This window comes from Pseudopipra pipra, chromosome 22 (genome assembly GCF_036250125.1).
Source record: "Pseudopipra pipra isolate bDixPip1 chromosome 22, bDixPip1.hap1, whole genome shotgun sequence".
Taxonomy (NCBI): Eukaryota; Metazoa; Chordata; class Aves; order Passeriformes; family Pipridae; genus Pseudopipra; species Pseudopipra pipra.
Genome location: NC_087570.1, coordinates 1661653 through 1687718, shown reverse-complemented (window position 1 = coordinate 1687718; position 26066 = coordinate 1661653). Strand labels below are relative to the sequence as shown.

The 26066-nt window shown below is 50.8% G+C and overlaps 1 protein-coding gene and 2 long non-coding RNA genes across 13 annotated transcripts in view; 1 reads left to right on the top strand and 2 right to left on the bottom strand.

The window, feature by feature from the left end:
- SKI (SKI proto-oncogene) overlaps positions 1 to 17660 on the top strand; it is a 121548-nt gene extending 103888 nt beyond the window's left edge. For 3 of the 6 annotated variants that reach the window (XM_064678957.1, XM_064678955.1, XM_064678956.1), the window contains 8 exons: positions 6309 to 6434; positions 6991 to 7106; positions 8109 to 8359; positions 8824 to 9125; positions 11120 to 11350; positions 12589 to 13877; positions 14000 to 14147; positions 14222 to 17660. In XM_064678957.1, coding sequence (XP_064535027.1) covers positions 6309 to 6434; positions 6991 to 7106; positions 8109 to 8359; positions 8824 to 9125; positions 11120 to 11350; positions 12589 to 12777 — 1215 coding nt within the window. In that variant the 3' untranslated portion in view covers positions 12778 to 13877; positions 14000 to 14147; positions 14222 to 17660. The remainder of the gene's footprint in view (positions 1 to 6308; positions 6435 to 6990; positions 7107 to 8108; positions 8360 to 8823; positions 9126 to 11119; positions 11351 to 12588; positions 13878 to 13999; positions 14148 to 14221) is intronic. The other 3 variants (XM_064678960.1, XM_064678958.1, XM_064678959.1) reach the window with 3 other exon arrangements.
- On the bottom strand, positions 3295 to 4403 carry LOC135401830 (uncharacterized). Its single transcript, XR_010424932.1, has 2 exons — positions 4041 to 4403; positions 3295 to 3570 (listed from the first exon to the last, which is right to left on the bottom strand). It is a non-coding gene; the product is annotated as an uncharacterized LOC135401830 (long non-coding RNA).
- The window catches only part of LOC135401826 (uncharacterized), a 101174-nt gene continuing 80690 nt past the window's right edge, over positions 5583 to 26066 (bottom strand). The window contains exons 3-6 of one of the 6 annotated variants that reach the window (XR_010424921.1): positions 20649 to 20719; positions 18245 to 18485; positions 6008 to 16979; positions 5583 to 5930 (exon numbers count right to left, since the gene is read on the bottom strand). This is a non-coding gene — a long non-coding RNA (uncharacterized LOC135401826). Of the gene's footprint in view, positions 5931 to 6007; positions 16980 to 18244; positions 18486 to 20648; positions 20720 to 26066 lie in introns of those variants that run through there. The other 5 variants (XR_010424923.1, XR_010424926.1, XR_010424924.1 and 2 more) reach the window with 5 other exon arrangements.

Sequence of the window (26066 nt, the reverse complement as noted above, 5' to 3'; positions counted from 1 at the left end):
CGAGCTGCATCCTCGTGATGTCCCAACTTCACTGAGACTGGACTTGGGAAAAAGGTCACAAGTTGCAGTGAAGTCCCAAAGGATCCCAGAAGCTTCACCAGTCTGTGAGAAAAAGAAAAGGGGTGAGGTTTGCCTTTCTTCCCTCTGTTTCCAAATGCAGTTTGTGGGTCTGGGGTCTGCCTGGGAGGTGGTTGCTGGGTTTGCTCTTGCAGAGCTCACTAGAACTGTGTCAGTGTTTGCTCCCAAGGATAAGTGCAGTCATCAGATGTCATCTGGCCTAATTTTTGTACTAAAAGAATAAAAGGAAAGAAATACTGAGACAGGAGAGAAAAGGTTTTTTTCTCTCTTTTATGCTAGCCAAGGAGCTTTGCAAGTGGATGATGACTTATGCCAGGGGCTGTGCAGAGTGTTCTAGAAAATAATTCCAATTTGCCTGTGCAAGATGAATTCATCAAAGGGGACTCATAGGACTTTGCTTTAAGCTGAGATGGTGTCTGAAATAAAACAGTCCAGTCTCTTTTCACTTCTTCTGTTGCAAATTTTGGATGTGTTTCCATAGAAATTAAAGATTTTTGCACAGGTGTGAGAAAAACTCAGCTCCCAGTTTTTTAGATGGACTGACAGAGCCATTACCCCTTTTCCTGGAGTTCTTCTGGGCCAGCTGGGAAGGTGTGTTTGCTCTGCAGCAGGGAGGGGAAATCAGAGCCTTGCACAGGCAGGAGACCCCTCAGGAGGAGGCAAAGGGAGCCCTCGAGGCTCTTCCACAGGCAGGGGCAGCTCCAGGAGGGATTTTTCCCCAGCTCTGCTCTCCAGTGTGGTTTGTGAAGATTCCCCACGGGTCAGACTGGGGGGACACACTGGCAGCCAACATGTGCTGTGAAGGCAGGAATAGAAAGCAAATACTTCCCGTAATCACACGTCCCAAAATGACAGGGGAAAACGAGTGCTTTGTGCTTCCACCAGAGCAGCGAAAAATGGGAAGATGGAAAGCCTGGATTCCTGCCCAATGGAACCAAAATTGTAAGAAAGAGAAAACTAAAACAAATGCTCCATACGCTCCCTGGCAGTGACACTGCAGTGTGGTGGGTTTTCTCTCTTTTGAGTGCCTGCAGGAGACAAGCAGTAAATCTTCTTACAGCTCCGTGGCACAGCTTTATTTTTAGCTTTTTTTTTATTATCGGGACAACCCTCCCCAGCTTTCAATCTGTACCTGAATATATTTATTCCTCTAATCCACGTGAAAGTGCAGTCCTTACAGAGACCTCTAATACCTTATTAATCACTTCTGGACCGCGTCACAAAGAGGCTTTGGGAAGCCAAGGGCTCTGGCCATCCATGGACGTGCTCCTGGAGGCTTAAAGGATGTGCATGAAGGGCCCCTTTCCCACATGGGAGATGCCTCCTTTGTGCATTTTTAAATTTGATTTGAACTGGGGATCTGAAAGAAACCTCAAGGCAGCCAGAACACCCTCTCTCCTCAGCCTGTTCTTAGAGAGACTCAGGCCCGCGAGTCGTGAAGGCACCACGTGGAGAATTCCAGGTTCAGTTCCCGAGTTCTGGAATTTTGTGGTCTTGGAAGCCTCTAGAAGTAGCTTTTGAATCCTTGGCACTTCTGAAACACCATGTACAGAGCTGTGTAACATAACAGATCCTTGTGGAGCAGGAGCCTGGAAAGCCTGACCTGGGTGCTGCTGAAGGAAGAGCTGGGACTGACCTGGGCTTAAAATGAGGCTTTGTATCCTCTCAGTGCGAGTGAGAGCAGGAGGTGAATGTCCCAGCACCCTTTAAACGTGGGCACGGGGTGTTTCCCATCCTGTATCTGCTGCTCAGCAGTGTCAGACACCGCTCTGTGTCACCAGCAAACCGGGAAAAGCCCCTGGGACAGACCCTGGAAGTGCTCCTGGAAGTTTCCAAGGATGCCACACGGGATGCCGTGATTCCTGCTGCTCCGCATTTCCCATCCTCAAAAGGACTGGACAGGGCCGAGGGATGGATTCCCAGCCCTCATCCAAGCACTGCAGAGCACCTCTGTCCCTTTAGCTGAGGGTCCCTGCACCTGCTCCCAGGCTCTCAGATGCTCTTGGAGCTGCAGGAAGAGCTGCTGCATCTCCGGGGCCGGGCAGCAGAGCCGCAGTTCCCATTCCTGCACTCACCCCATGGAAGAGCATCACAGCTGGCCTGGGAACAGGGACCAGCACAGAGACATGGGCCATTCACCAGCTCTGTGTTTGCAGTGAGGTCTTGGAATTCAGTGCCAGACTCCGAGCCAGTTACAGGGAGGTTTTGCTGACAGAGGGTAGATCAGGATTTGGAGATGGGCTGATTTCTGGAAGTATATTCCTAAGCTAAAAGTTCCACAGGCATGCAGGCCTCCTAAACATTTTCAGCTCGTTTCATGTAATGTTTTCACTCTCAACAAAGCAAAAGCAGCCCTGTTTTCACTGCCATGTGCAGCCCCACACGTGACACAGCCCCGTTTTTGGGCACAGCAGGGCCAAGGATGAGGAGGGAACAGAAGCCTTTGCTCAGCCCAGTAGGGAAAAGAAAGTGAATTCCCTCAGGAGATGTATTTGGGTAGATGTTCAGGCACCAGGAATCATATCTGGGAGCACTCTCACACCTTAAAATGTCAGAATTTCTTCTGGGCCCATTTTCTGTTGTGGTTGCAGGAAGAGTTGCACGTTTGGGTGCCTGGCCCAGACCTGCTGGTTCTGCAGAGCACCGGGCATGGTTTGTCTTTCTGAGAGGGGGAGAGGGTCAGAAATTCTTTCCACTGGTCTCATGGTCTGTTACTGTAATACTTAATTGAAGTAGAAAATTTGATCTGACATGTCAAATGTGGCCCTGGTTGGCTGGAGGCCAAACTGAGCCGCCTAATTTGGGTTTGCCTTAAAATGGCTGACATTATTCACAGGCCCCAATCTCCCTCTGCACTGGACTCCTGACATCTTTTTTTAGCAGCTTTGTAAATCCCTCTGTATCTGTTTTTCCTTGAAACTTGTTTGCTTCAGAAAGCAGCAGTCCCAAAGCTTAAGGAAACGTTTCCTGCAGCGTTTCTGGGCCCATTTGTGTCCTGAAGTTTCTCGGGGCCATGGAGTGGAGAAAATGTATATTCACAAGTGGGTGTGCCCAGCACAGGCCCATTTGACAGCAGATTGTTAAGTTGCCTCCAATGGAAGAAAAAAAATGAACAGGAAATCAGGAAATACTTATTTCAGTCTCACAGAGTTTGTGTTCAAGGGTTTCATAAATCATGTGTGAAGATGGCAAAAAAGTTACATCAGATTTTCAGTATTTCTTTTGCAACTCTCTGTGTTTCGTTATTTGGCAAAGAGAAGAAATGGAATCAAATCATCCCCATTTGAGCCAGTACCAAGGTTTGTTGGCTGCTGGGGCCAGAGGAGTGTTGGAGTGGGGTATCTTGGTGCCTGGAATCTGTCCTGGAGTGGGATGTAATGGCTGAGTCACCTGGAGAGGAGCTTTTGTGTTCAGTGACTTGTCTTGTTCCACATCCGAGTATCTTCCTGTAGTTGAGAGCAAATTCCCTCCTGCCTCCTCCAGAGTCAGAGCCTGCAAAATTGGAATCCAGTGGCTCCAGGCTGTGGCCAGAAGGGTGGTTCTGGGTCAGGAGTTTCAGGGGGAACCTCCATTTCTTGACTAAAATCAACATGCAGTGACTTGGTATTTCACAGACCAGGGGGGAAACTGCTGGAATTATTACATTTGTACACTGCTAAGGTGGGGTTTTTGAAGCAGCTCCCAAGAGGCAGCTCCTGCCTCAGCCAGCAGCTGATCCTTGTGAGCACAACGGGACAGTGGGTGGAGAGACAGCGGTGGAGGTGTCACAGCAGCTCCAAACCCACATTGGCAGCAGCCCTTTTTTGGGCTGCACCACATCAGGCAGCTCTGGTTTGTCAGGATACAGGAGTCCTGTGGTGGGAGATGACTTGAAGTTAGAAAGCCCTGCAGGCCCTGCTTAGCACCTCCTTTTCTCTCCCATTTCCGTGTCTCTGGGGGACCTGTTTCCCCTGTGCACAAACCTCCTTCACTGCTTTCTCCTGAGCTGCAGCTCCTGTTTCCAGATCAATACGGGCTCCTGGCAACGAGGTTAAGGATCATTTCCCAGGTCTGCTGACAGGTTTTGTGCTCAGAGCCCTCCTGGCCCTTGGTGTCAGCCTGGATTTAGAGAGGAAGGAAGGGGGGGAGTGGAGAAAGCTGGAGATGAGCGAAGGAGATCGTTCTGTTGGAACATCTCCCCTGCAGCCTCTCGGGAATGGACTCTTGCTCCTGGAGATGGGTGTCCCGTGTGGTGTCCAGAGCGGGGATGGCCCCAGTGTGTGGAGCGGGGCTGGCCCCAGTGTGTGGAGCAGGGCTGGCCCCAGTGTGTGGAGCAGGGCTGGCCCCAGTGTGTGGAGCAGGGCTGGCCCCAGTGTCGGGGTGGGAATGGTCCCCTGGCTGTCCCACGCCGCCGGCACAGAATGTCCTGCGGGCGGATGGCCGGGGGAGGGACGGGCTCCGTGCTGAGTCCTGCCACCTGTTGCCTTTTCCATTCCAAGCCCCCCTTCCTCCCCACCCTCCACCCCGACTCCCCTCCCCACACAGCTCAGCATCCCCAGTGGATAGGGCTGGGATCAGTGGGCACTTGCCAAATACCTTTCTCGTGCTGTCACTGATTCTGCACAGGCAGCATCTCCGAGAGCAGGAACAAACCTCCTCCAGTGCATTGTCCTGCTCTGCAGAAAGTGTTCCAGAGTGGGAATGCCTTTTCCTAGCTGGGTCTGAGTGGCCCTGGGGAAGCCTGAGGCCGTGCCCAAAGAATCCACTGCAAATCCCTTGGAGTTGGCATCTGGCTCTGGCACGGGCTGGTTGTAACTGGGGGTCACACCCCCCCTCCCTTGGGATCCTTGCTCATCTGCTCTGCCCTGAGTGCCAGGGAATGTTGTGCTGAGCCCTCTGGGCATGGTGTGATGACGTTCCTGGGCACGCTGGGCAGGGTGGGTGTGTGCCAGGGGGACTGGCAGGAGCTGGGCAGCCACGGCTGCAGCCACAGCTCGGGCTCCTGCCCTGCTCCCGTGGGAGCTGCAGGCTGGGCACGGACTTGGGGCTGTGATTTCCTCCTGATCAAGGTGTGCAAAGGGGTGGGATGGCTGGAGTTACAGAGCTGCTGGGTTGGGACTCTGCAGAAGGGCCCTTGGACAGTTCCTCAGGTACAAGGTTCAATAATCCCCTGGAGAAGCAGCCCTGAGTTCCCAGGTGAAGGTGCCTGGAGGGGACTGATTTTCAGAACACAGGATGTTGGCAAATGAGACCCTTTCCATCACTGGCCAGGAGACCTGGGTTTGGAGCACTTCAGGCTCCCAGGATGTTGCCATCCCTGTGCTTTACACTCACCTGTATCAATGCTTGTTTGCCCACAGAAACCACAGAGGGGTGTAAGGAAGAAAAAAATTAATGCAAAAATGAGGCTTTAGTAGTTCCTGCAGCGTGGTTCTGCCACCTCACCGGGAGCCAGGGCAGGGGAATGTGGAAAGGTGGAGAGTTTGGAGCTGCAAAAAGACAGAAGGAGGGACAGAAATGGAGGTGGAACGTTTCTTTTATTATATCTGGTCACGATGCAGCACAGGGTCCAGAACCTTCTCCCTCCCTGCCCGTGGAGGTGTTTGTGCTGGCAGGGCTTCCAGCTGGGATCCCCAGAGCACCAGTTAAACCAGTAGTTACCAATTTTTTTGCAAGCCACGCTGGGACTATAGGAATTTTATTCCTTCACAGTGTTGAAGGAAAGGGGGTTTGCTTGCCAAAGGGCTTTCTTGTGCTTGAGGATGATTTATGGGCCAAGCTGAGCCACTTGTGGAAAAGGCAAAGCAGCTCTTGGCAGCACCCCCAGAATCCACTGCAGCTGTGGGGTAGTGAAGTCATCGGCATAACAACCACTGCAAACAGAATAACAAAGTCTGGTCTGTTCTCGTTTAAAATAATCTTTCCAGTTCAGCAACCACATTAAACTTACCTTTCTGCACACAGAAATCATAAAGGGCCGACAGTTGTGTGCAGTGTCTCCCTCAGGTCACTGCCCCTGTGTCCTGCACCCTCCACACTGCCCTGGAGGATCCCGAGGGACGGGATGAGCTCTGTTGTGTCACAGCTGGTGTCTGCCCCTTGTTTTCACTCCTTTGTTTGGCCTTACAGGACAGCACCCAAGGTTTCTTCCTTTTAAATACAAATTTGGCTTTTGCCTTATAACCTGTTTCTGAGCTGATTGCAAAGTGAGGAATTCTGACTTTGGGTTTTCCTGCCTGTCTTTGTTTCAGGTCTCTTCAGATCCTCCTGCTTCCAAAAAGCCCAAAACAGATGACTCTGCTTCCCAATCTCCAGCTTCTTCTGAGAAGGAGAAACAGTCCAGTTGGTTACGGTCCTTATCCAGTTCATCCAACAAGGTGATTGTTGAATATTTTGTAATTGAAAGATCAAATTAGCACATGCCATCACTGCATGGAGTGGGGAAATGAGGAGAAAACAAGAGAACCAACCTGCCCAGGTTTTCTAAATTAGCACCATTTCCATCCTCCTGGTCAGCGTTGAGCTGCACGGTCCCCCCGTGTCCCTGCCACCCTCCAGTGCCCACTGACCCGGACTGGGACAGGGAAGTGAGGAATTCCCTCCTGCCTTTGAGGTGCAGGAATCCTACAGGACTCAGGAGCTGTTTGTGGTCCCTGTGCCCTGCACAGAACTCGTTGGCCCAGAACACACGTGAGGTTTTCCTGGCGGGAGCAGGGCCTGGCCGTGGTGGGGGTGGTTGTGGGGATGGTGGGGTGGCCCTGGGGAGGGCAGGGTGGCCCTGGGGACTGGGATGTGGCCCTGGGGAGGGCAGGGTGGCCCTGGGGACTGGGATGTGGCCCTGGGGATGGCGGGGTGGCCCTGGGGAGGGCAGGGTGGCCCTGGGTGTCCCCGTGCTGTGCCATGAAGGACTGTGGGTGTCACTCCTGTCCCCAGAGCATCGGCTGTGTGCACCCCCGGCAGCGGCTCTCGGCGTTCCGGCCCTGGTCCCCCGCGGTGTCGGCCGGCGAGAAGGAGCTCTCGGGCCACCTCCCCGCCCTCATCCGGGACAGGTAAGGACACAGGGAGGGGCAGGTTCCTTCTGGGGGGGTGGCTTTGTCCCTCCCTCACTGCACCACCGTCAGTGGTGGGATTGGCAGAAGGGAAACCAGAAGTGTTGGTGGTCTGTGTGTTCATTAAATGGGTTTTCTGGGGTGAAACCTGCTGTGAAAATGGGAAGGGAAGGCTGTGGGGAAGGGATGGTCCCTCTGGGGACAGTCACTGAAGTTCTTGGGCTTTCATTTAAAGGCAGTGGAGTCACTGTGTCAGGCAGGTGGTCAGGGAGCATCCATCCATTCCCATCCATTCCATGGGCCCTGCAGCAGCTCCCTGGCACAAGCTGTGTTCCCAGCACAGCTCCATCCTTAGCAGGTTCAGGAGGAATTTTAACACATAACTGAAGGCATGTGGTGTCGGAGATGCTGAATGGAAGATACAAAGTCTTGGCTGTTCCTTTTGCAAAATCCTACATATTTGATGTTACAGTACTGCTGCTCTTTACCACAGCTGTGTTGGTTGTTCCACCTCTGGTTTACACGTGGGCACTTGGGTGCTGTGTCCAAATCACAGACACACCAAAGACTCTCTGGCACTCCATGACTTTCCTTTGGGAAGTGCTGGTTTGAGCTCCCAGAGCGTTTGTGGATGGACACAAGTGCAGTGTGCAGCTGGGCAAAGCAACAGTGCAGGAGCAGGAGGGGACAGTGTTGTGACTTGCAGGCTCTGGGAGGTCCCATCCCTTTGGTGCCCTTGGGATACGTGGCACTGGGAATGTGATCCCTTCCCAGCTGGGTGCTCGGGGTGTCCTGTCCCTCATCTCCAGGTTTAATGAGAGCAAACACTGACAAGTGCAGGTTCTCAGCTGGTGTGAATCAGGGCTGGAGATACAGCAGGTTCTCAGCTGGTGTGGATCAGTGAACTCACTGTCATTCCAGTGCCACACATGGCCTGGGGAGCATTCTGAAACCGAGAATGTGACCCTCTTCTCCTTCCTTTTGCCTCCCGCTCTGAACCAGCTTCTACTCCTACAAGAGCTTCGAGAGCGCCGTGGCCCCCAACGTGGCCCTGGCCCCCCCAGCCCAGCAGAAGATCGTGAGCAACCCCCCCTGTGCCACCGTGGTGTCCCGGGGCAGCGACTCCCTGAGCTCTGCCCAGCCCAGGAAAAGGAAACACGTGGAACACGTGGCTGCTCCCGAGGCCACGGCCCCGGCCCCCGAGGAGGACAAGGAGTCGGAAGCAGAAATTGAAGTAGAAACCAGGGAAGAATGTGAGTGGTGGTCGTACCTGCCTTTGTTTTGCTGTCTTTGGGCTGGATCTTTCACTGTGCAGCTTTTTGGGTGTTCAGATGGAATTCTGGAAGCCCGAAGCCTCAACGGTGACGTGAATTGCATGGTCACAATTCAGACAAATTGCGAGTTGGTCCCTTGAGTCAGGGCTGCTTTGTGTCATAATTCAAGTATCTCAGTATAAAACGAGCCAGGTTTTATTTTCTTTCTTTTTTTTTTTTTAATTGAATATTGATAAGTGTCTGTATAAAAGGGCCTCAGCATCTTTTGAGCTATATTATATATATATATATAAAATATATATCTCAGAATATGCTGAGTGGGAAGGGACCCACAAGAATCATCGAGTCCAACTCTTAAATATGAGTTATGTATGAGCTGTCTATAATACATGTATTGATTTTAGACATTTTTAAATGAATGTTTCAATGTTTCTGTTTTCCAGTCACCTCCTCCTTATCCTCGCTCTCCTCCCCATCCTTCACTTCATCCAGCTCTGCCAAGGACATGAGCTCCCCTGGGATGCAGCCCCCCGTGCCCGTCAACAGCTCCTACGAGGTGGCAGCACACCCTGACTCCCACAGCAGCGGCTTGGAAGCTGAGCTGGAGCACCTCAGGCAGGCCCTGGACAGTGGCCTGGACACAAAAGAAGCCAAAGAGAAATTCCTGCACGAGGTGGTGAAGATGAGGGTGAAGCAGGAGGAGAAGCTGAACGCGGCCCTGCAGGCCAAGCGCAGCCTGCACCAGGTACTGCCACCCCTCCTGCCCTGCCCTGCCCTGCTCGGGGCTCCTCAGGGGCACTGGGGACCCTCCTGGGAAAAGGGAATTGCCTCACTTATCCCAAATAGCAACAGCCTTTGCCAGGGCTCTGTTTGTAAATCCAGCCAGGAAACCAAAGCACAGGGACCATTCCTCCACCTTTAAGCTTTCCACCTGTTTTTCCTTGGGTTATAAGTCCATGGTTACCAAAATCAACATCTTTTCATTACTTGAAAAAGTCTCCTAGTCCAGCAGAGTTTATTTTGTTTTCATCTCACTGAACAGGAAACATTTCTGGAGGCTTTAGCTGGAGTTTTAAAAGCTTTGTGAAAACCCTGCCATGTCCCAGCTGAGGGAGGGTGTTCCTGGGGCTTGGCCACAGCTGAACTGAGGTCTTTGTCAGGCATCCCACTGGCTTCAGTCAGGGAAGCAGCTCCTTATTTCTGGAAATCCTGGACACAGGGGTTGTATCAGAGTGATCAGACAGAGCTGCAGGTCAGTGCTGGCCATGAGCTGAGCCCAGTGGTGGCTGAACTGGTTTTTTTGGGGGCTGGGACAGAAGTGCAGAGAAATAGAAGATACAGCCAAGGCAGGAGATTTGTGTGTCCTCTCTGAGTATTCTGTGGAGCTGTTCCCAAGCTGGGACAAATCCATGGGATGGTGCAGATGGAGCATGGGAGACACAAAACCAGCACTGGGGCTCTTTGGCTTGTTCTTAGTTACCCTGAGCAAATCACTTCATTCCCTGGTGTTTCAGTAAATCTGTGCTTTATTTTATGTATCTCAAAGTAAACTTTTATAAATGATATATATTTAAAGCTAATATTTAAATATCTAAACTAAATAGTGGGTACTTAAAGCAGGAGTTACAGGAAGCAGTTGCTGCAGCAGAATTGAGTGGTGAGGTGTTAAGTGTCTCTCCCCATGTCAGGGGTGTCTGGGCACCGTTTTCCCTTTGGGAAGCTCTGGGTTCCCAGTCCCACACACAGAAGGTCCATGTGTGTGTGTTTCCAGGCTCTGTGTGCCCTTCCAGAGGCAGGGCCGTGCTAACAATGGCCTGGCTGGGAAGTGAGATTGTCAGAGTGCATTTCCCATGCCCTGCCTGCACTGTTACTGCACAGAAACCGGGGCTGGACAGGGAGGAAATGCTGCTGCTGAGGGAAAAAAGATCCTCAGTTTCTAATTTAACCATTTAGGAGACAGACCTGTGAGCCACAGCTCTGTGCTCATGATGAACATGGACTTCAACAGCTTAGGAGCTGCCTCCTGTGTACCTTAATGTTCCTTATCCCTCTCCCATGGATTTAGATTCCAAGGCAGCAGCTCCTGTTCAGATCCTGGGAGGGGCAGTGCCCAGGTTCAGTTCAGCTCCAGGGAGCCTGGAGTTCTCCAGCTCTTGTGACAGGGCAGTCCATGGGCTGGTTGCCAGGAGACTTGGGGCTCACACCAGTCACCCACAGCACCCAGGGTTAGAAAACACACAGTTTGTGCTTTGAACTTGCCTTAAGCGGATTTTTGGGGGATTTGGTCCAATGGAGCTGCTGCTGGTTGTGAACTTCCCTCTTGAGCTTTGCTGGACACAAAGGACACTCCCAACCTGCACTTACCATGTTGTGCATCTCCAGTGCCTCCAGTTCCAGCCCGGGCTTTGCAGTTGGGGGGTTTGGAACGTGGAGCCGGAGCAGAGCACGTTGCTGGGAGCTCTCTCCAACAGCACTTCATCTTTATTCAGGCCCAGATGGTCGCAGCCATTCTGCTTGACAAAGCAAAACGTGGCTGCACCCTTGAGCTTTTTGTTATCCAGGACTTCAGGGTGGCTGGAGTGCAGGAACCCCAGAGGATTTAAAGGAAAAGAGCTTGTCCGAGGGTCAGAGCAGGGTTTAGCCCCGAGCTGCCTCGGTCCCGGCCGGCGGGAGGTGGGGATGGGGTTCGGATCCCAGGGCTCTGCTCCCCCTGCTCACACCTCCCTCCTCTGTGCCCAGGAGCTGGAGTTCCTGAGGGTGGCCAAGAAGGAGAAGCTGCGGGAAGCCACCGAGGCCAAGCGCAACCTGCGGAAGGAGATCGAGCGCCTGCGGGCGGAGAACGAGAAGAAGATGAAGGAGGCGAACGAGTCGCGGGTGCGGCTGAAGCGGGAGCTGGAGCAGGCGCGGCAGATCCGCGTGTGCGACAAGGGCTGCGAGGCCGGACGGCTCCGAGCCAAGTACTCGGCCCAGGTGAGACCCCCGAGCTGAGACAGCCCTCCCCTGTCCCTGTGCCTGTGCCTGTCCCTGTCCCTGTGCCTGTGCCTGTCCCTGTCCCTGCGGCTCCACCGCCCTCCCAGGGACAGCCTGGGGGAAAGCGCGTCAGGAAAGGGCAGGACTCCCAAAAACGGGGCACAGGGACCAACTTAAACTCCTCGAGTTCAAACTCGCCCCCACGGCCCTGCCACACACGGGTCACCCTCGGCAGGCTCTGCCTCCCAGAGGACATTGAGCTGCTGCCAGAGGAGCTCTGGGAGCCGGGGGGTGCTGGGCAGGGTGTTGTCAGACACAGGAGCTCCTTGGAGCCAGTGCTGGGTCTCAGGTGGGAGCTGCAGGTATTTGGTGTGGTGGCTTTAAGGGAGGAGGGGAAGAGGAAAAGCAGAGCCCTGGCAATCAGAGGCTCTCTGATAACGGGAAGGGGAGTGGCCCCTGTGCTGCTGAGACACGTCTGAGCAGGAGCAGGAAATGATGTGGGGCTTCCTCTCCAGCATCACAGGATGTCTCACTGATAAGGGGTGTCCAGACTAAACAGAGCCACGCCGGGAGCTGCTGCCCTGGGCGTGCCTGGCTGTTCCCAGAGCACACAACCCAGGCACCAGCAGGGCAGGTGAACCCCTGGGCTGGGCTGGGTGTGCTCCAGCTCTGTCCAGCCGGGCACTGGGGCTGCTCCAGAGCCTGTGACAACGGGGAATTTCAGTCTCCTAATGCATTCCCTCCTTGGGAAGGAATAAATGAGGTTTCCCAAGATGAAAGGCTAAAATCACCTCAAAAAGAACTCAAGTAGCAGAATGTTCTGCAGGTTTATCTTTTCTAAAGCCAGGACTGGCAGGTTGGCAGCATCCCCTGGTGTTTGATTCCAGCCCTGTCACAGCCCCCCAAGCCCCCCAGGCCCTCCAGCTGTGCCAGAGCTGTCTCTGCCTCAAGAAGTGAAGGTGTAAGGAGTGACCAGAGTTCTGTTGCATTAAGGAATTCTTAGGCTGTCTCTTAACTCTGCTGGCTTTCACCTCCCTTGCTGGAGCTGGAGTCACTGGGAAGTTTCAAAGCTCAGCAGCCCCTGCAGGGAAAAAAGTACGGAAAAGGGAATTCCTTCCTTGCCTCAATCCTGAGAGTCTTACCCCTGAAGTGCAGGGTTTTGTCCCTCCTCTCAGCCTGTGCAGAGCTCTGTGGTGCAGTGCAGGCTCCTGAGGCATCCCCGTTTGCTCTGCCCCCAGATCGAGGACCTGCAGGTGAAGCTGCAGCACGCCGAGGCCGACCGGGAGCAGCTCCGCGCCGACCTCCTGCACGAGCGGGAGGCCCGGGAACACTTGGAGAAGGTGGTCAAGGAACTTCAGGAACAACTGTGGCCTAAGTCGAGCAGCCAGCCCAGCAGCGAGAGCACCTCGAGCCCCATGGAGAACTGAGCCCCGAGCAGGGCAGGGCGGGAGCGGCGCCGCAGGGCGGGCGCGGGGGGTGAGGTGTCCTGGCACCGGCGGGAACTCGGACTCGCAGCAGTTGGAAGGCAAACGTTGTTACCCTCTAGAACAGAAGCACTGAATTCTGCCTCTTTTTTGTTTTTGTTTTTTTTTCTCCTTCCCGATCCATATAGCACAACATCTTACTGTGCCTAGAAAACACAAAGTGTTTGTAAAACAAAATACTTTTAAGTCCACAGCGAGAATTTTCTACTGGCAAACTCGGAGCAAGCGGCGTCGTCCAGCTGAACCCAGAGTCCAAGGCGAGCAGGGCAGGGGGGTTGTGTTCTCCTGCCCGTTGGAACATTTTGGAATTGACAAAGCAAACCAACTTTTCTTATAAGCTATTTAAAATAATTCATTACACAGACTTGGTGTTAAAAAAAAAATTACACGATTTTTTTATAATGAACGTTTAAAAGCAAAACAAAACAAACAAACAAAAAAACAACAAACCTTCGATGCACAATTTTTAATGACTTTATAGGCTTTGGGATTCTTTGTGCAGAAGCCCCTCTCTGGTGATGGTGCCATGTCAGGAGCAGTTTTCCAGCCATCTCGGAAGCCAGCGCGGTTCCATCCCGTCACGTGGGGGTGGGGGAAGTTCAGAGTGCTTTTCCAAGTTGATTTTTTTTTTTCCTTAGAAAGAATTATCTTAATTTCCTGCCCTAAACACGAGAAGAAGGGAAGATGCAGGAGCGTGCAGGGGGTGGGGAAGGAGGTGGTGTTGGACTGAGAGCCCCACGGGCCCCGCGTGTGCAGCCCACGCCAGCACCCTTGGTGTGTGCAGAGACTTCATCCAGGAGCACTTGAGCTTTGGGAAAGGGAAGAAAGAAAGGGAGGAAGGAAATGGATGATCAGTTGGTAGAGGAACAAAGCAGAGACATCTGTGTGTTGAAGTCATTCTGAAATCTTCAGCTTTCAGTTTTCTGGAAAACTCATCTCGTTGCACCATCTCGCCGTGAGTTCAGTATTTCCCTGCCCCTGTCCCGAGCTGCCTGTCGGGATTCCCGTGCCCAGGGAGGTGCAGGATTCCTGTGCCCAGGGAGGTGCAGGATTCCCGTGCCCAGGAAGTGCAGGATTCCTGTGCCCAGGGAGGTGCAGGATTCCCGTGCCCAGGAAGTGCAGGATTCCCGTGCCCAGGAAACGCAGGATTCCTGTGCCCAGGGAGGTTCAGGATTCCTGTGCCCAGGGAGGTGCAGGATTCCCGTGCCCAGGAAGTGCAGGATTCCTGTGCCCAGGGAGGTGCAGGATTCCCGTGCCCAGGAAGTGCAGGATTCCCGTGCCCTGGAAAGTGCAGGATTCCTGTGCCCAGGGAGGTTCAGGATTCCTGTGCCCTGGAAAGTGCAGGATTCCTGTGCCCAGGAAGTGCAGGATTCCCATGCCCAGGGAGGTGCAGCCTCGGACACCACAGACCACACCACCGACGGTTTTGCTGCTGTGAAGAAGCCACATGGTTTTTTTATTAAAACCCTTTTTGTTTTAACAAGAAGCTCACTTTCATGTTGGGGTCCAAGCCGCAGCCCCGGGACACGACGCAGCCATCACTGCCCTGGGGGTGGTGCTGAGGTTTTTTTATATTTTTTTTTTTTTTTTAAACCTGCACTTTGTCAGAATCTTACTCTGCATTTTATTCCCTGTTTCTGAAGCCAAGCATTCTAGATTCTGCCCTGAGAGCTGTGCAAACCATGAACCCAACCTGCCAGCACTGCCACCTCCCATCAGCATCTCCACAGAGGAGGATCCAGCAGGTCCAGAACATCCCAAGCAGGAATTCACCAGACCAGGGAACTGGTTTTGTGGCTGTGTATCTGACCCAAGCTGGGGAGCAGCTGAGATGCTCCCAGAAGTGCTTAACAAATAAAGCTGGTGCTTTACTGATCAAGAGAAAAGTTATTTTCACCCCTAAACACTCACCTCTGACACACTCAAATGTGAAAATGTGATCTGGGGCTGCAGATGTGCCTTCCAGCTCATTTTTCCTCTCAGCATCTTCTCTAGGCGATGCTGACACTTTTTTACCTTAAAAGAATAAAAAGAAAAGAAATAAAAAAAAAAAGAAAAAAGAGAACCCCCCCCATGCATCATCATACCCAGAAGTTACTCTAAACAAAGGAACATATTTCCAGTAATCTTTATTTGCTTTTGGACATTAATGCAAACTATGTAAGCTTCAAAATTATTTCCCAGTAGACAGAAAGCGGCTTCCAATCCTAAAATTATGGTATTTACTTACAGTACATTAGAGAGATTTTTTTTTTTTTTTAAACAAGAGCTGTTTGCTTGAAACCATTATAATAACCATTATAATAACTGTGAGCATTAACAAAGAAGTTCATATATATGTTTTAGGTACAAAAAAAGGAAGAAGAAATATGAAAGGAGTGGAATTACTGGGACAATGTAAAACTGTTGGGAGCAAGAAACAGTCACACCAAGTCCATGACCTGAACCTGTCTGTGGATACAGGGGTTGGTTGGCCCTTGTGTTTGGGAGGCTGGAGACTGGCTCTAGGTGCAGATCTCCTTCTAAAGTGCAATGCAAAAGGAATTTTGATTATGCTTGAGCAGGTTTGTTTTTTGTTTGTTTTTTTTTTTTTTTATGTGGGGTTTTATTTTCTTTGTATTTTTTTTTCTGCGATTATTAAATCATATGCATGGATTAAACTCTGCCATATAGTCATTAATGGGCATTATTACTGTCTTATGTAAAGGGGTTCTTTTGTTATGCAGTATGCAGAAAAATGTTCTCAGCCTTATGATTTCCAGAGCTGTATTATCCACTTATTTCTTCAAGGGAAACTAAGCAGCTGTGTCTGTCATTACCATTCTGTGCATCTCGAGTCCCTCGTGCTCTGCTCTGCTGCCCTGCTGGGAATTACACAGAGAACAGCCCTGGCCTCCCTCAGGGACTGAGCCCTGGCTTTGCAAATTGTTTGGGTTTCCCCTGATCTCTGAGAGTGTCTCTCCCCTTATAATTCAAGAAAAAAAGGCAGCCTGTCCATCTCCAGGTGTTTTTCCCCAGGAAAAGTGACTCTCTTACCTGTGGTTTCCGTGCCCAGGGGAGCTCCCTGGGCTGGAGGCTCCCACCCTCCTGGAGGAAGGGAACCTGCAGGATTTTCAGAGGAGAAACAAGAACAGTGTCACCAACAGCCAGTCCCCCCAGGCAGCCTCCCCTGGGCTCAGAGGGGCAGGAAAAGGCTCCAGAACAAAATTCCAGCTGTTGGTTTCCTGTTCTGCCCCGGGTTGGTCACTCCAGGAGGGCAGTGCCTGACAGGGACTCACCCTGCCCCAGTTAAGGCTCCACAATATTCAGTCCTTGGGAGTGAAAAGCCATTCCCATAAATGAAGGTTTGAAATCAGTGAGATAATTAAGGGGCAAGAAAGGTGGGGACAAACATTGTCCAGCAGCAGCCAAACCCCAGGAGGGGCTCACAGGGAATGGCTTAAACTGTTGGGAATCTCCTGAACACATTTAACAGTTAAATTGTTATTTCTGCAGAGTGTGTCACGTGTTTCTAATTCAGAATAATTAGAACTGTCCCTGTGGCAGCCCCAGAGACACTGATGTGGGGAGGGGGGCTCTGCAGAGACAGCCCCTGTGTGAAGGTGCTGGAGGAGAGGGAGCTCTCTGTGTAATTTCTGAGGCTGCAGCACCTCAGTCAGTCCCACTCACATGGAATTCTTTCCCTGCTGCACTCCCAGGGCTCTCCAGCCCCGAGTGCAGGAGCTGCCACATCTCTCACTTCATCTGTGCTTTAGTTTCCTTTAAGAAGTTCAAAGGGAGAAGAGGTGTTTCATACAGGCTGTTGACTCTCCCTGTACTTACAAATATATTACTACTTGTATATTCAGTTTAATTACTCCTTGTTTCTATTACTGAACGAAGACTTAACGAAGGGAATAAAAACCAACAGCAATAACATTCATATCTATGGAGCAGCTAACTCTATACATAATATTCTGCTTTTCAAACAGAACTAGCCAATGTAAAAAAAACATTAAAAGTAAATTCAACATGTAAATACTTTTTTTCATTTTACACTGTTGTATTATAAGTGTATATGGTGTTTACTTTTTCAAAACTCTTTCTTACCTGGTAGTTGTCTTGTTTTATGAGTTGTGTTTTTAACTGAGAAGAACCTTTGCTGTCTGTTAGGAAAAAAAAACAAAATCTTTTTGCAAGTTTTCAATGTGGGTTACAACCTTTCTCCATCATTTGCATTTTACTTGTCCTTATTTTCACTGTAAAGTATTTTATTACCAAAAGGTTGATTTTGTTCCATTCTGCCCTCTCAGCAGTCATGTGTTTTAGAGAGAAGTTTTTTTTGATTTTTTTTTTGTTGGCTTGGTTGTTGTTTTGTTTTTGGTTTTTTTGGTTTTTTTGTTTTTTTTTTTTTATCAAAAGAACTCACAGAAATGACATTTTTTCAATTGAAGAAAAATAAATCTTTACATTTATAATAGCCAATAGCATTTCAGCACATTTTTGTTATCCTGGTCTCTCCTATGCTGCTGCTAATGACAATATTATGACTTACTCTACTATTCTAGAACTATTTTTATGTAAGTAATGTATGCTTTCTTGTTTATAAATGCCTGATTTAAAAAAAAATAAGAAAAAAGCTTGGCATATTTATCTATTTCGCTGTGTACCTTGATAGTCCTTTTCCACCCCCTTTTCCACATCCCCTCCCCCCAATGCAGATAATATTGTAAAATAAAGGACTTTATGAGATTATGTATGAAAATAGCTATGCTTATATACCACAGTGACTGAATGTACAGTGTATAGACGCATTACCGAAAATAAAATTGTTTGTCCAGAAAACACTGAAGGGCTCGGGGCTGTTCTTGGGGTGTCCCGGGCTCAGCCCCCCAAAGGTGCTCAGGCAGCCCCTGGTCCTGCTCAGGGAAAGAACCTTCCCAGATCCTGCAGGGACACTCCTGGGAGGGGACTGGAACCGGACTGGGAATCCTGCATTCCACTGCCCGGGAAACTGGGACACTGCAGGGAAATTTCCTTGGGATGGTGAGAACTGGGAGCACAGAGGGGTTTGTTCTGGGCCAAAGAAAAAGAAATGCAAGAGGGGAAAATGCAAAAAGCAGAAGATGGAAACATATGTGAGAGTAATTCTCTCCTGGGTTTCTGAGAAGTGGCTGCAGAATTTCCACAGCCCCGGGACGGTTCCGAGATGCCCCCAAAGAGCAGTGGAAAAGCCAGAGAATGAGCAAAGGGCTTGAAAAATAAACCTCTACTTCTTATTTGTGCCTCAGCCAGCCCTGCTCTCCAGGGGTGGGGGCACGTCCCAAACACAGGGCAACGTCATTCCCTTGGGAAAGGCTCCTGGGCCCCAGATCCCACCCTCTGCTCCTGGGAGTTCGGGTTCTAAAATTCCAAGTTCATTGACAGTTACCTCCTGCACAGCTGACACATCTTCTCAAGGTTCCTGATGTTCTTCAGCAGCACACTCAGAGGAACTTGGTTCCACAGGCTCCATTACACCAGGAATACGATTTCCACAGGAATTCCTCTGCCCAGTGTTCCATGGGATCTCTCAGCGTTTGGGACCATTGGAGGAGCTGGTGCAGGGCAGGACTTGGCCCTGAAGGAACAAGCTGGTCCTTCCCAGAAAATTCCTTCCCTTGGAATTCCTGCTACAAAACAAACACCAACCCAGATTTGGGTTGGTAACAGCAGAGGCTGCAAACATCATTCTGTGCTCCATCCCCAAGGACCTCTGAGTGCAACAACACAAATTGGGAAAGCCCAGGCCAGCTGTTGGGTGTTTGTGGTTAAGGGGGTAACTGGGTTTTGAAAATTACTAGTTTATTGATTTCCTAACTGAAATTATCTATTTTCAATTTTATTAACAATAATTAACAATAATTTTATTACTGTCTGCCAGAATAACTTCAGTTTACTCAATATAACACCCAGAACACTGGGAATGAGACCCGAACCTCCTGCAAGGAAGGGACAAAGGTGTGGAAAATGCCGGGAATCAGGGAGGCAGCAGAAGCCCTGGAGTGTTCCTGGTGATCTCAGGGAGCTCCAGGCACTGCCAGGGAAGAGCAGAATCCAACCAACCCCAGCTGGGTGACGTACACGCCCCTGGAATTTTTATGAGCTGGCTTATGTGCACTCCAGCCTACCTGACTGCACTGCAAATTCCCACACACTTTTATTTGGGAGGGAACAGTTTCCACAGCTCCCTGGGCTGGGCTGAGGGAGCAGAACTGTCCTGCACAGCATCTGGGGGGTCTCTGGCTCATGGTTTGCGATTCACTTCTGTGTTTGTTGAGTCAGCTCCTCGAGGTGGAACCTGGAGAGCTTCATGCTTTGAGTGCTTCCCCAGAGCCATCCTGGCCCAGCTCTCCCAGTCCTCTGGCTCCTCCACCTCCCACCCCAAGGCTCTTCCCTCTCACCTGTGACCTGCTGGAGGAAAACTGCACAGAACAAGAGGAAACCTGCAGGGCTCAAAGGAAAATGAGGTTTTCCAGCCTCAAAGGAGGTCAGATGTGCAGTGTCCCCAGTGACACTGTCCCTGCTGGGGCCTCCGTGGATCCACATCCCTGTTTGCTCATGGTCCAAGCAGGAATCACCCACCAAACCTCTCCACAGAGGCACTGGGGGCCTTTGCAGTGTCAGCAAAGTGTCCCTTCCCAGGCAGTGAAGCTGTTCAGAATTCCTAAACCCATCTCCTGGATTTCAACATTGCTTTGTGAGAAGAGTGACCAGTTCCTTTAGTTACCTCTCCAACCCACGAGGGGAGTGCAGGAGCAGAGGGACTGATGAGGGGGAGGCACCCAACCCCTCCTGTTACATCTCCTTGCATGTTAAACCCCAACCCCGTGCCCCAAATTCCAGCCCCTGCCTGGCAGCAGCTCCCAGGGCAGGATTGCCCTGCAGTGCCAAGGGATTTATCACACAGGGCAGTTTTAAGCAGTGGAGCTTTCCTAGTCCTGGTTCTGCAGTGTGCAGTTCCCTGCTGCTCCCCCTGAAACCCTCTGCACGGAAAATCCGGGATGGGATTCCGGCTCCACCAAGGAAAGGAGGTGGGATGGGATGTGAGGCCGTGAGCAGACACGGGGATCCCACCTGGGCCTGGGCCTGTTGGAGAAAAGGTTCCCTGTGGGAATTTCTGAACTCCTCGTGCCCACCCCAGTCCTGCTGCTGTCGGTGGATTCCCAGGAAGTGTCCAGGGAGCAGCAGCTCCCACTGCCCTGTGCCCAGCCCGGGATCCCACACTGCTCCATTCCCGGGGCACACACCCCTGGGGGAGGCACCGATTCCCTCCCTGCACTCCCTCCTTCCCTCCCATCCCTTTTCCCACACCAGCAGCCCGTGGCTCAGGCCCTGCTGGTGATGGATCCCTTGTAATTGCTCTGAATGGATTATCCCAGCCATGGAGAGGCATTCCCAGTGCACAGCTGGAATCAGGAGCACACACCCGGGGAAGGACTCGAGCAAGAGACAGCTGGCTCTGGCCCCTGCCTCGTCTCTCTGCTCTTGTATTAAGCCTAACTCGATTTATTTATATTTTTAATACAGTAATATCTAGGACAGCCACTGAAATCAGGGTCCAGATGGGCTCAGTGCCATCCCAACCCCCAGAACCAAACTGTGGCTCTGACAGCAAACAGCACAACTCAGGACTCCAGAGGATTGACCTCCCACCCTGCTCAGACCTTGCATTTAGCCAAGTAAGAATCTACCCCTTTCAGTGGGTAACAGTACCCAAAAACTGGGAAATCAATCCATGCATATTCTGGCAATTACTGGCTAAAAGACATCAGATGAAACGTTTCTGTCCTTACCTTACTGCTGCCTTCCTCCCTCTGCCAGCAGTTTGTTTACCAGGATCCCAGTGACACTCTAATTTGTATGGCTGGGGGGAGAAAAAACATGAATAAATAAGTGTGAGACAAGATTGTTACACAGGAACAAAATCCAGCAACTGGATCTGCTGTCCATTAATTTTGTGCAATTTTCTGTAGCAGCCCAGTACTGAGGGGCAGCAGATCCACATCCACGGGGCTTAAACTGGAAATGGGATCAACATCACAGAGTTTTGCCCTGCAAACTTTCATTGGGGTAACACAAGGAATAAAGGGAGACAGCAGTGCCCTGATGGGACCCAGCAGGGCAAAGCTGACCCTGTTCCATGTTTTGTGCCACTGGAAGGTCTCAGTCACTGGGGTTTCCTCCTCCAACACCAGTTTTCCTCTAGGATTCCTACACTATACACAGCAGTCTGTGGGCAGGGGAGAGGGGACAGTGGATTTGGGAGCCACAGTGACACCCTGGGCTCGTGCAGCTGGGAGATAACGTGCTGTGCAGGTCACTGGCTCTTAAGCACTGTGTTATCTGCCTGTAACACACACCTTGTTGTGTCTCACTGCTTAATTACAGCTGATACACAGGCCATAATATCGCTTATCGTTAGCCAGAGGATGACAATTACAATTTAAGATTAAACTGCTTCCTTTTTTCCTTCAGCCAAGTCTCTGTGACACTTCCCTGCCCAAGAAAAGACTTGCACATGCAGAACAAATCCACATGTTAATTGGTGATGTGGCCTCACAAGGATGTGTCATTTTGGGAGCACAAACTGCACGTGAACACCAGGAGCACTGACAGAGCCCTGAACCTGCAGGGGCAGCAGGGCAGGCCTGGGGAGCCCCAAGGCAGCACTAAAACAGTGAAATCCCAGGATGTGCAGGTTCCAGCCTGGGCACTGCCCAGAGCAGTGTCTCAGCCTGCAGCCAGCCCAGTCCTCCCCTTCAGCCACCCCTTCTCCAGTCACCCTCCACTCCCTCAGCCTCACCCCTGCATCCCTGCATCCCTGGCTGTCCCAGAGCACCCACCCTGCCCCTGCCCCTCTCCTGCACTGCTGCAGAAACAGGGCTCTGGCTCACACTTGATGTGAAAAAAAGGTTTCCTGGAATTTCTGAGGGCTTTTGTCAAGAGCCTCTGTCAGGGCTCCTGTTTCAGAAATGGACACAGCTGACAGAGATCCCAGAGCTGGAAGCAGTTTGGACTATTAAAGGATCAGCAAAAAACGCTGAGTCTGCACAAGCTGAACTGTCATTAAGTAGCTTCTCCCTCCCCACAGAACAGGGCTGTGTTACTGTGCACAAACACCACGAGCACGCAGAGACTGCTGGAAAATATTCTGCACTAAAACCCACAGAGGCCTGAGAGCAGGTTTAACTACTGATCACCACCAATAAAGCTTAAAGACTGAACAGGGACTGCATTTCTGCACCTCTGCTGAGCATCTGAGATGCCCCCAGAGCAAAGCCTTCCCCTGCTGAACACAACTGTGATCACACAGGGCTGGGATGCCTCGGGATGTCAGAGGGCAATGGTTTAAATCTTGTGCCCTGTATTTTGTCAACTCCCATTTATCCCACCCAGCACAGGGGTATGACACATAAATCTTCCAAAAATGTCTTCTGATCTTTCACCTACAGTAGATTAAAAATAGCCCCAAGCAAGAGCTTTTAGCATTTTGTCATAGCAATTTCTCCATCAAACAAGATAAATCACCAGCTCCATGGGGAAGGAATGAACCCACCCAGAGACCTGATAATGAAAGAGGCTGAGTTCCACCTCCAAGAAGCAGGAGCTGTGCTCCTGCTGGAAATCCCCACTGAGCTCACGTTGCAGCCCAGGACACGTCAGGCTCATCCAGGGAGGCTTTTCTTTCCTCCCTGCACACCTTCCATTTAAGCCTCAGAACAGCTCTGGGAGCCCAAGAGAAAGTCTTGAGCCCTGTTTTGGGTTTTGCAGTCCTCTAACACAGCTTTGGGCAGAATGCCCATTGCCAGTTTCATTGAGACAACAACAACATTAAATGAAAGATGAGCAAACAAAGGAAAACTTGCTTATCACAATTATACGGAAAGATATCTGTGATTTCTGTCACTCATCTTTTGGTATATTGTTGGTTATTCACATTTGGGTAGAACTTGGAGGATGGAAGGGATGTGAGGTTCAGCCCCAGCCCCAAGTGGTTTGTGCCACACCAGGGATGCCAAGGGAAGAGAAGGGCATTAGGAGGGACTGACCCCTCCACCCCACACCAGTAGGTTATGGGAACACAGCACATCCCCCAGAGCCCTTCCAGCACTGGAACAGGCAGCATTCCCCCTGTCCTTCCAGCTGCCAGTCACCATAAGCCCATCTTATCTGTATCCTCAGGATACATCCCAGATGCATTAGGGACCAAAGGGCTCTGACACTTCCAGCTCCTGCTCACTCAAACCCAGGCACAGAGGGGGACTCCTCCTGCCTCTGCTCGTGGAGGGAGAGATCTGGGAGGATCTGGGAGAGATCTGTGCAGGATCTCCCGTCCCTCCCACGAGGATCCAGTGGATCTCAATAAGAGGCCCAACATTCTGCCTGTCCCTCTGTCCCTGCCCTCAGCCCCACACCACATTTCCAGCAGTTTATATGGAGGCAATGAACTATTCTCGGGCGTTATAAACATTTTACAGGTCGGGGCACAACACAATCATTTACCAGAGCAGCTTTTAATCATTGACCAGCTGGGGCTGAATGGGGCTGGGTGTGACCCCAAGGCCTGGCATCGTGGCTGCCCCACTGGAGACTGGCCCAGGGATCCCACAGTCCAAGGATTAACCACACACCCAAGGGCAGGGACAGACAAGGTTCCCAGCCAGGAGCTATGGCAGGCTGGGGTCACAGAATCACAGTCAGCACAGGGAAGTTCACTCAACCTCCTGATTTCATGACCCAAATGTCTCAGATCTGACTGTTCACAATCTCCAGTTCCAATGATGGAAGCAATGGGATGTTAAACATTGGTAGGGATATCAGGGATCACACCAAAGCTCCTGGTATGGTGCTGCAATCTTCAAGTCCCCTGAATTTCAGGCATCCTGGTGCTTTTCTTGAACACCCAGGAGTGATTCCTGCCCTCTCTGGAAGGATACAAAGGAACAGCTTTATTTCCTTGGCACTTTTAGTAGGATGAGTAAGAAAGTCCTAGGTGAGCTCAAACTGCTGAATGTCCTGGTATTTTCAGACAGCTCAAATGCTTCTACAACACAAGAACATTATGGAATACAAAACATCTCTTTACTGTAAAACTGACACTATTTTGCCCTGGCAACAACCTGCCCATTGATGGAGTTTTTCCATGGATTTCTTTTCCCCTCAGCATGAATTCCAATCCTGTGCCCTTATGCCATATTTCAATTATCCATTACACAAGTGATCTTCCTGCGTTAAATCTGATTTAGGAGGAGTTCACAACACGGGGCATCTGCACAAGAGCCCTCCCTGCAGCAAACCCTCTTCCCCTGCCAGCGTTTCCCAAGCTTCAGGACTCCTTGGGATTTGCTCTCCTTAGCAGGTGGGTGTTTTCCTCATGGAGCTGTGCAGCAGCAGAGCCCATTTCCACCCTGACCATCTTCTGTCCTGCAGATTCATACTTGGTGATAAATCAGCCACCCTCCAGCTCTGATCCTTGAGCTGACAGAGCCCAAGGGTTGCTGCACACCCGCTGAAGGGACTGTTCTCTCACCCAAGCACGTGCTGGAACACTTCTCTGAGTGGAGAGGGGTGAGCCCTGGGCAGGCTGGCCCTCAGGGTAACCCTGGAGCTACCACAAGTGTCTGGGCTGTGTTTGTGCAGCCTGATAAGCTCTAATCTGATCGAGACTTCCCCCCACGGGCTGCCTGCGTCAGCCAGGGGATATTCCAAGGGTGCTGCTTATCTGGCTGAGCACAAATGGAAACTCATTCAGGGAACTCAGAGATAAAGCTGGGGAGGGACACAGGAGATGAGGTTATCACAGACACAGGCAGGCCTGGAAAGCCCCACCTCCTCATTAGAGGGGCAATTAGAAGATAAAGTCATGATAGACCTTCAGAAGTTGGACAGGTGTCTCGTTCCAGTTTGAGCCACTGGATGTAAAACACTGATGAGTCCTCAGAAATCTGGGTCCCAATGGCACTGATTTCAAAGTGCAATCAAATTTATATTATGCTCTTCTAAGAAATTGTTCCCATTCATTCTTCATGAGTCGTTGGAACAAATGAATCTGCAAATTTAGGTTATAAAGTGAAGAACCATGAGGGAAGCACGATCCATATTTCACATTGTGATGGAACACCAGTTCCCAGAAGGATCCCAGCACCAAAAATGAGCCCTTCAGTTTGGGGTGGGACAACAATTAAGGCACCTTTGTTCACTCTCCACACAGTGAACACTCCTGTCCCTCTCCAGCAGGCTCAGTGACTGCCATGGGGACCCACTGCCTCCAAAAACGTCTCTCTAAGTTAAGCCACTGCTGACTAGCAATGAAACTTCAAACAAGAATATTTCCCTTCTCAAGACACGCCAGGGCTAAAGGAAATCTAAAACAACTCTTTCTTCTTCCTGTATCTTGCGAACTCCTCTGCAGCAGAGCCCCAGCCCTGCAGGAGGGGCTGAGTGAGACCCAGCCCAGGGCACTTTCGTTTCCCCAGCACTCAAAGGCTCCAATTCCCTCCCTCCCAGCAGAGCTGGGCTCGGCCCAGCCCCTCTCTCAGTTCTCAGAGGGTTTGTTTCCCACAGCTGCTCTTCGGCCAAGCTGTGAATGAACCTGAAAATTCATTTGAAAGCCCCTCTCTGGTTTCTCGTGCTTTCACAGTCACAGAACAGCTCCTTCCTCAGCACTTGCACCCCTGCAGGGAATTCCCCCGGCCCAGGGGAGAGTCACCAGGAAGGCTGGAGACCCTGAGAAGGGTTTCAGGGTTAAGGTTCTACCAGAACCCAGCACAGACTCAGCCCCCAAGTTCACACCCCAGAACCCCAAGGGGAGCTCTCATTTTTAATTCATTTTGACAAAGCACACAAACTTCAAATTGCTCTGAATGTGCATGCAAAATCTGGATGATCATCTTATTATAATTATGTGCTATTTATAAATATATATTACCTAGAAATCCAACTACTTATACCAAGGTAATAATTAGAAAAAACCCTGTAAAATGAAAACCCACAGTAACTGTTGGTTTCTGATGAACCCATGGGAAAAAAAGGATGCCTCCATTCTGCATATTGAGCTCATACCCATTTCATTTTTACAACTTATTTCACACTGGCCACTGCCCTGCTTTTCCTGGACCCTCAAACAAACAAAGAGGTGAACCTAAGACACTTCTTTGTAGATTAGCCCTCAAAACTGTCGTGTTTTGGGGACAGGAACTTCCCCCAACACA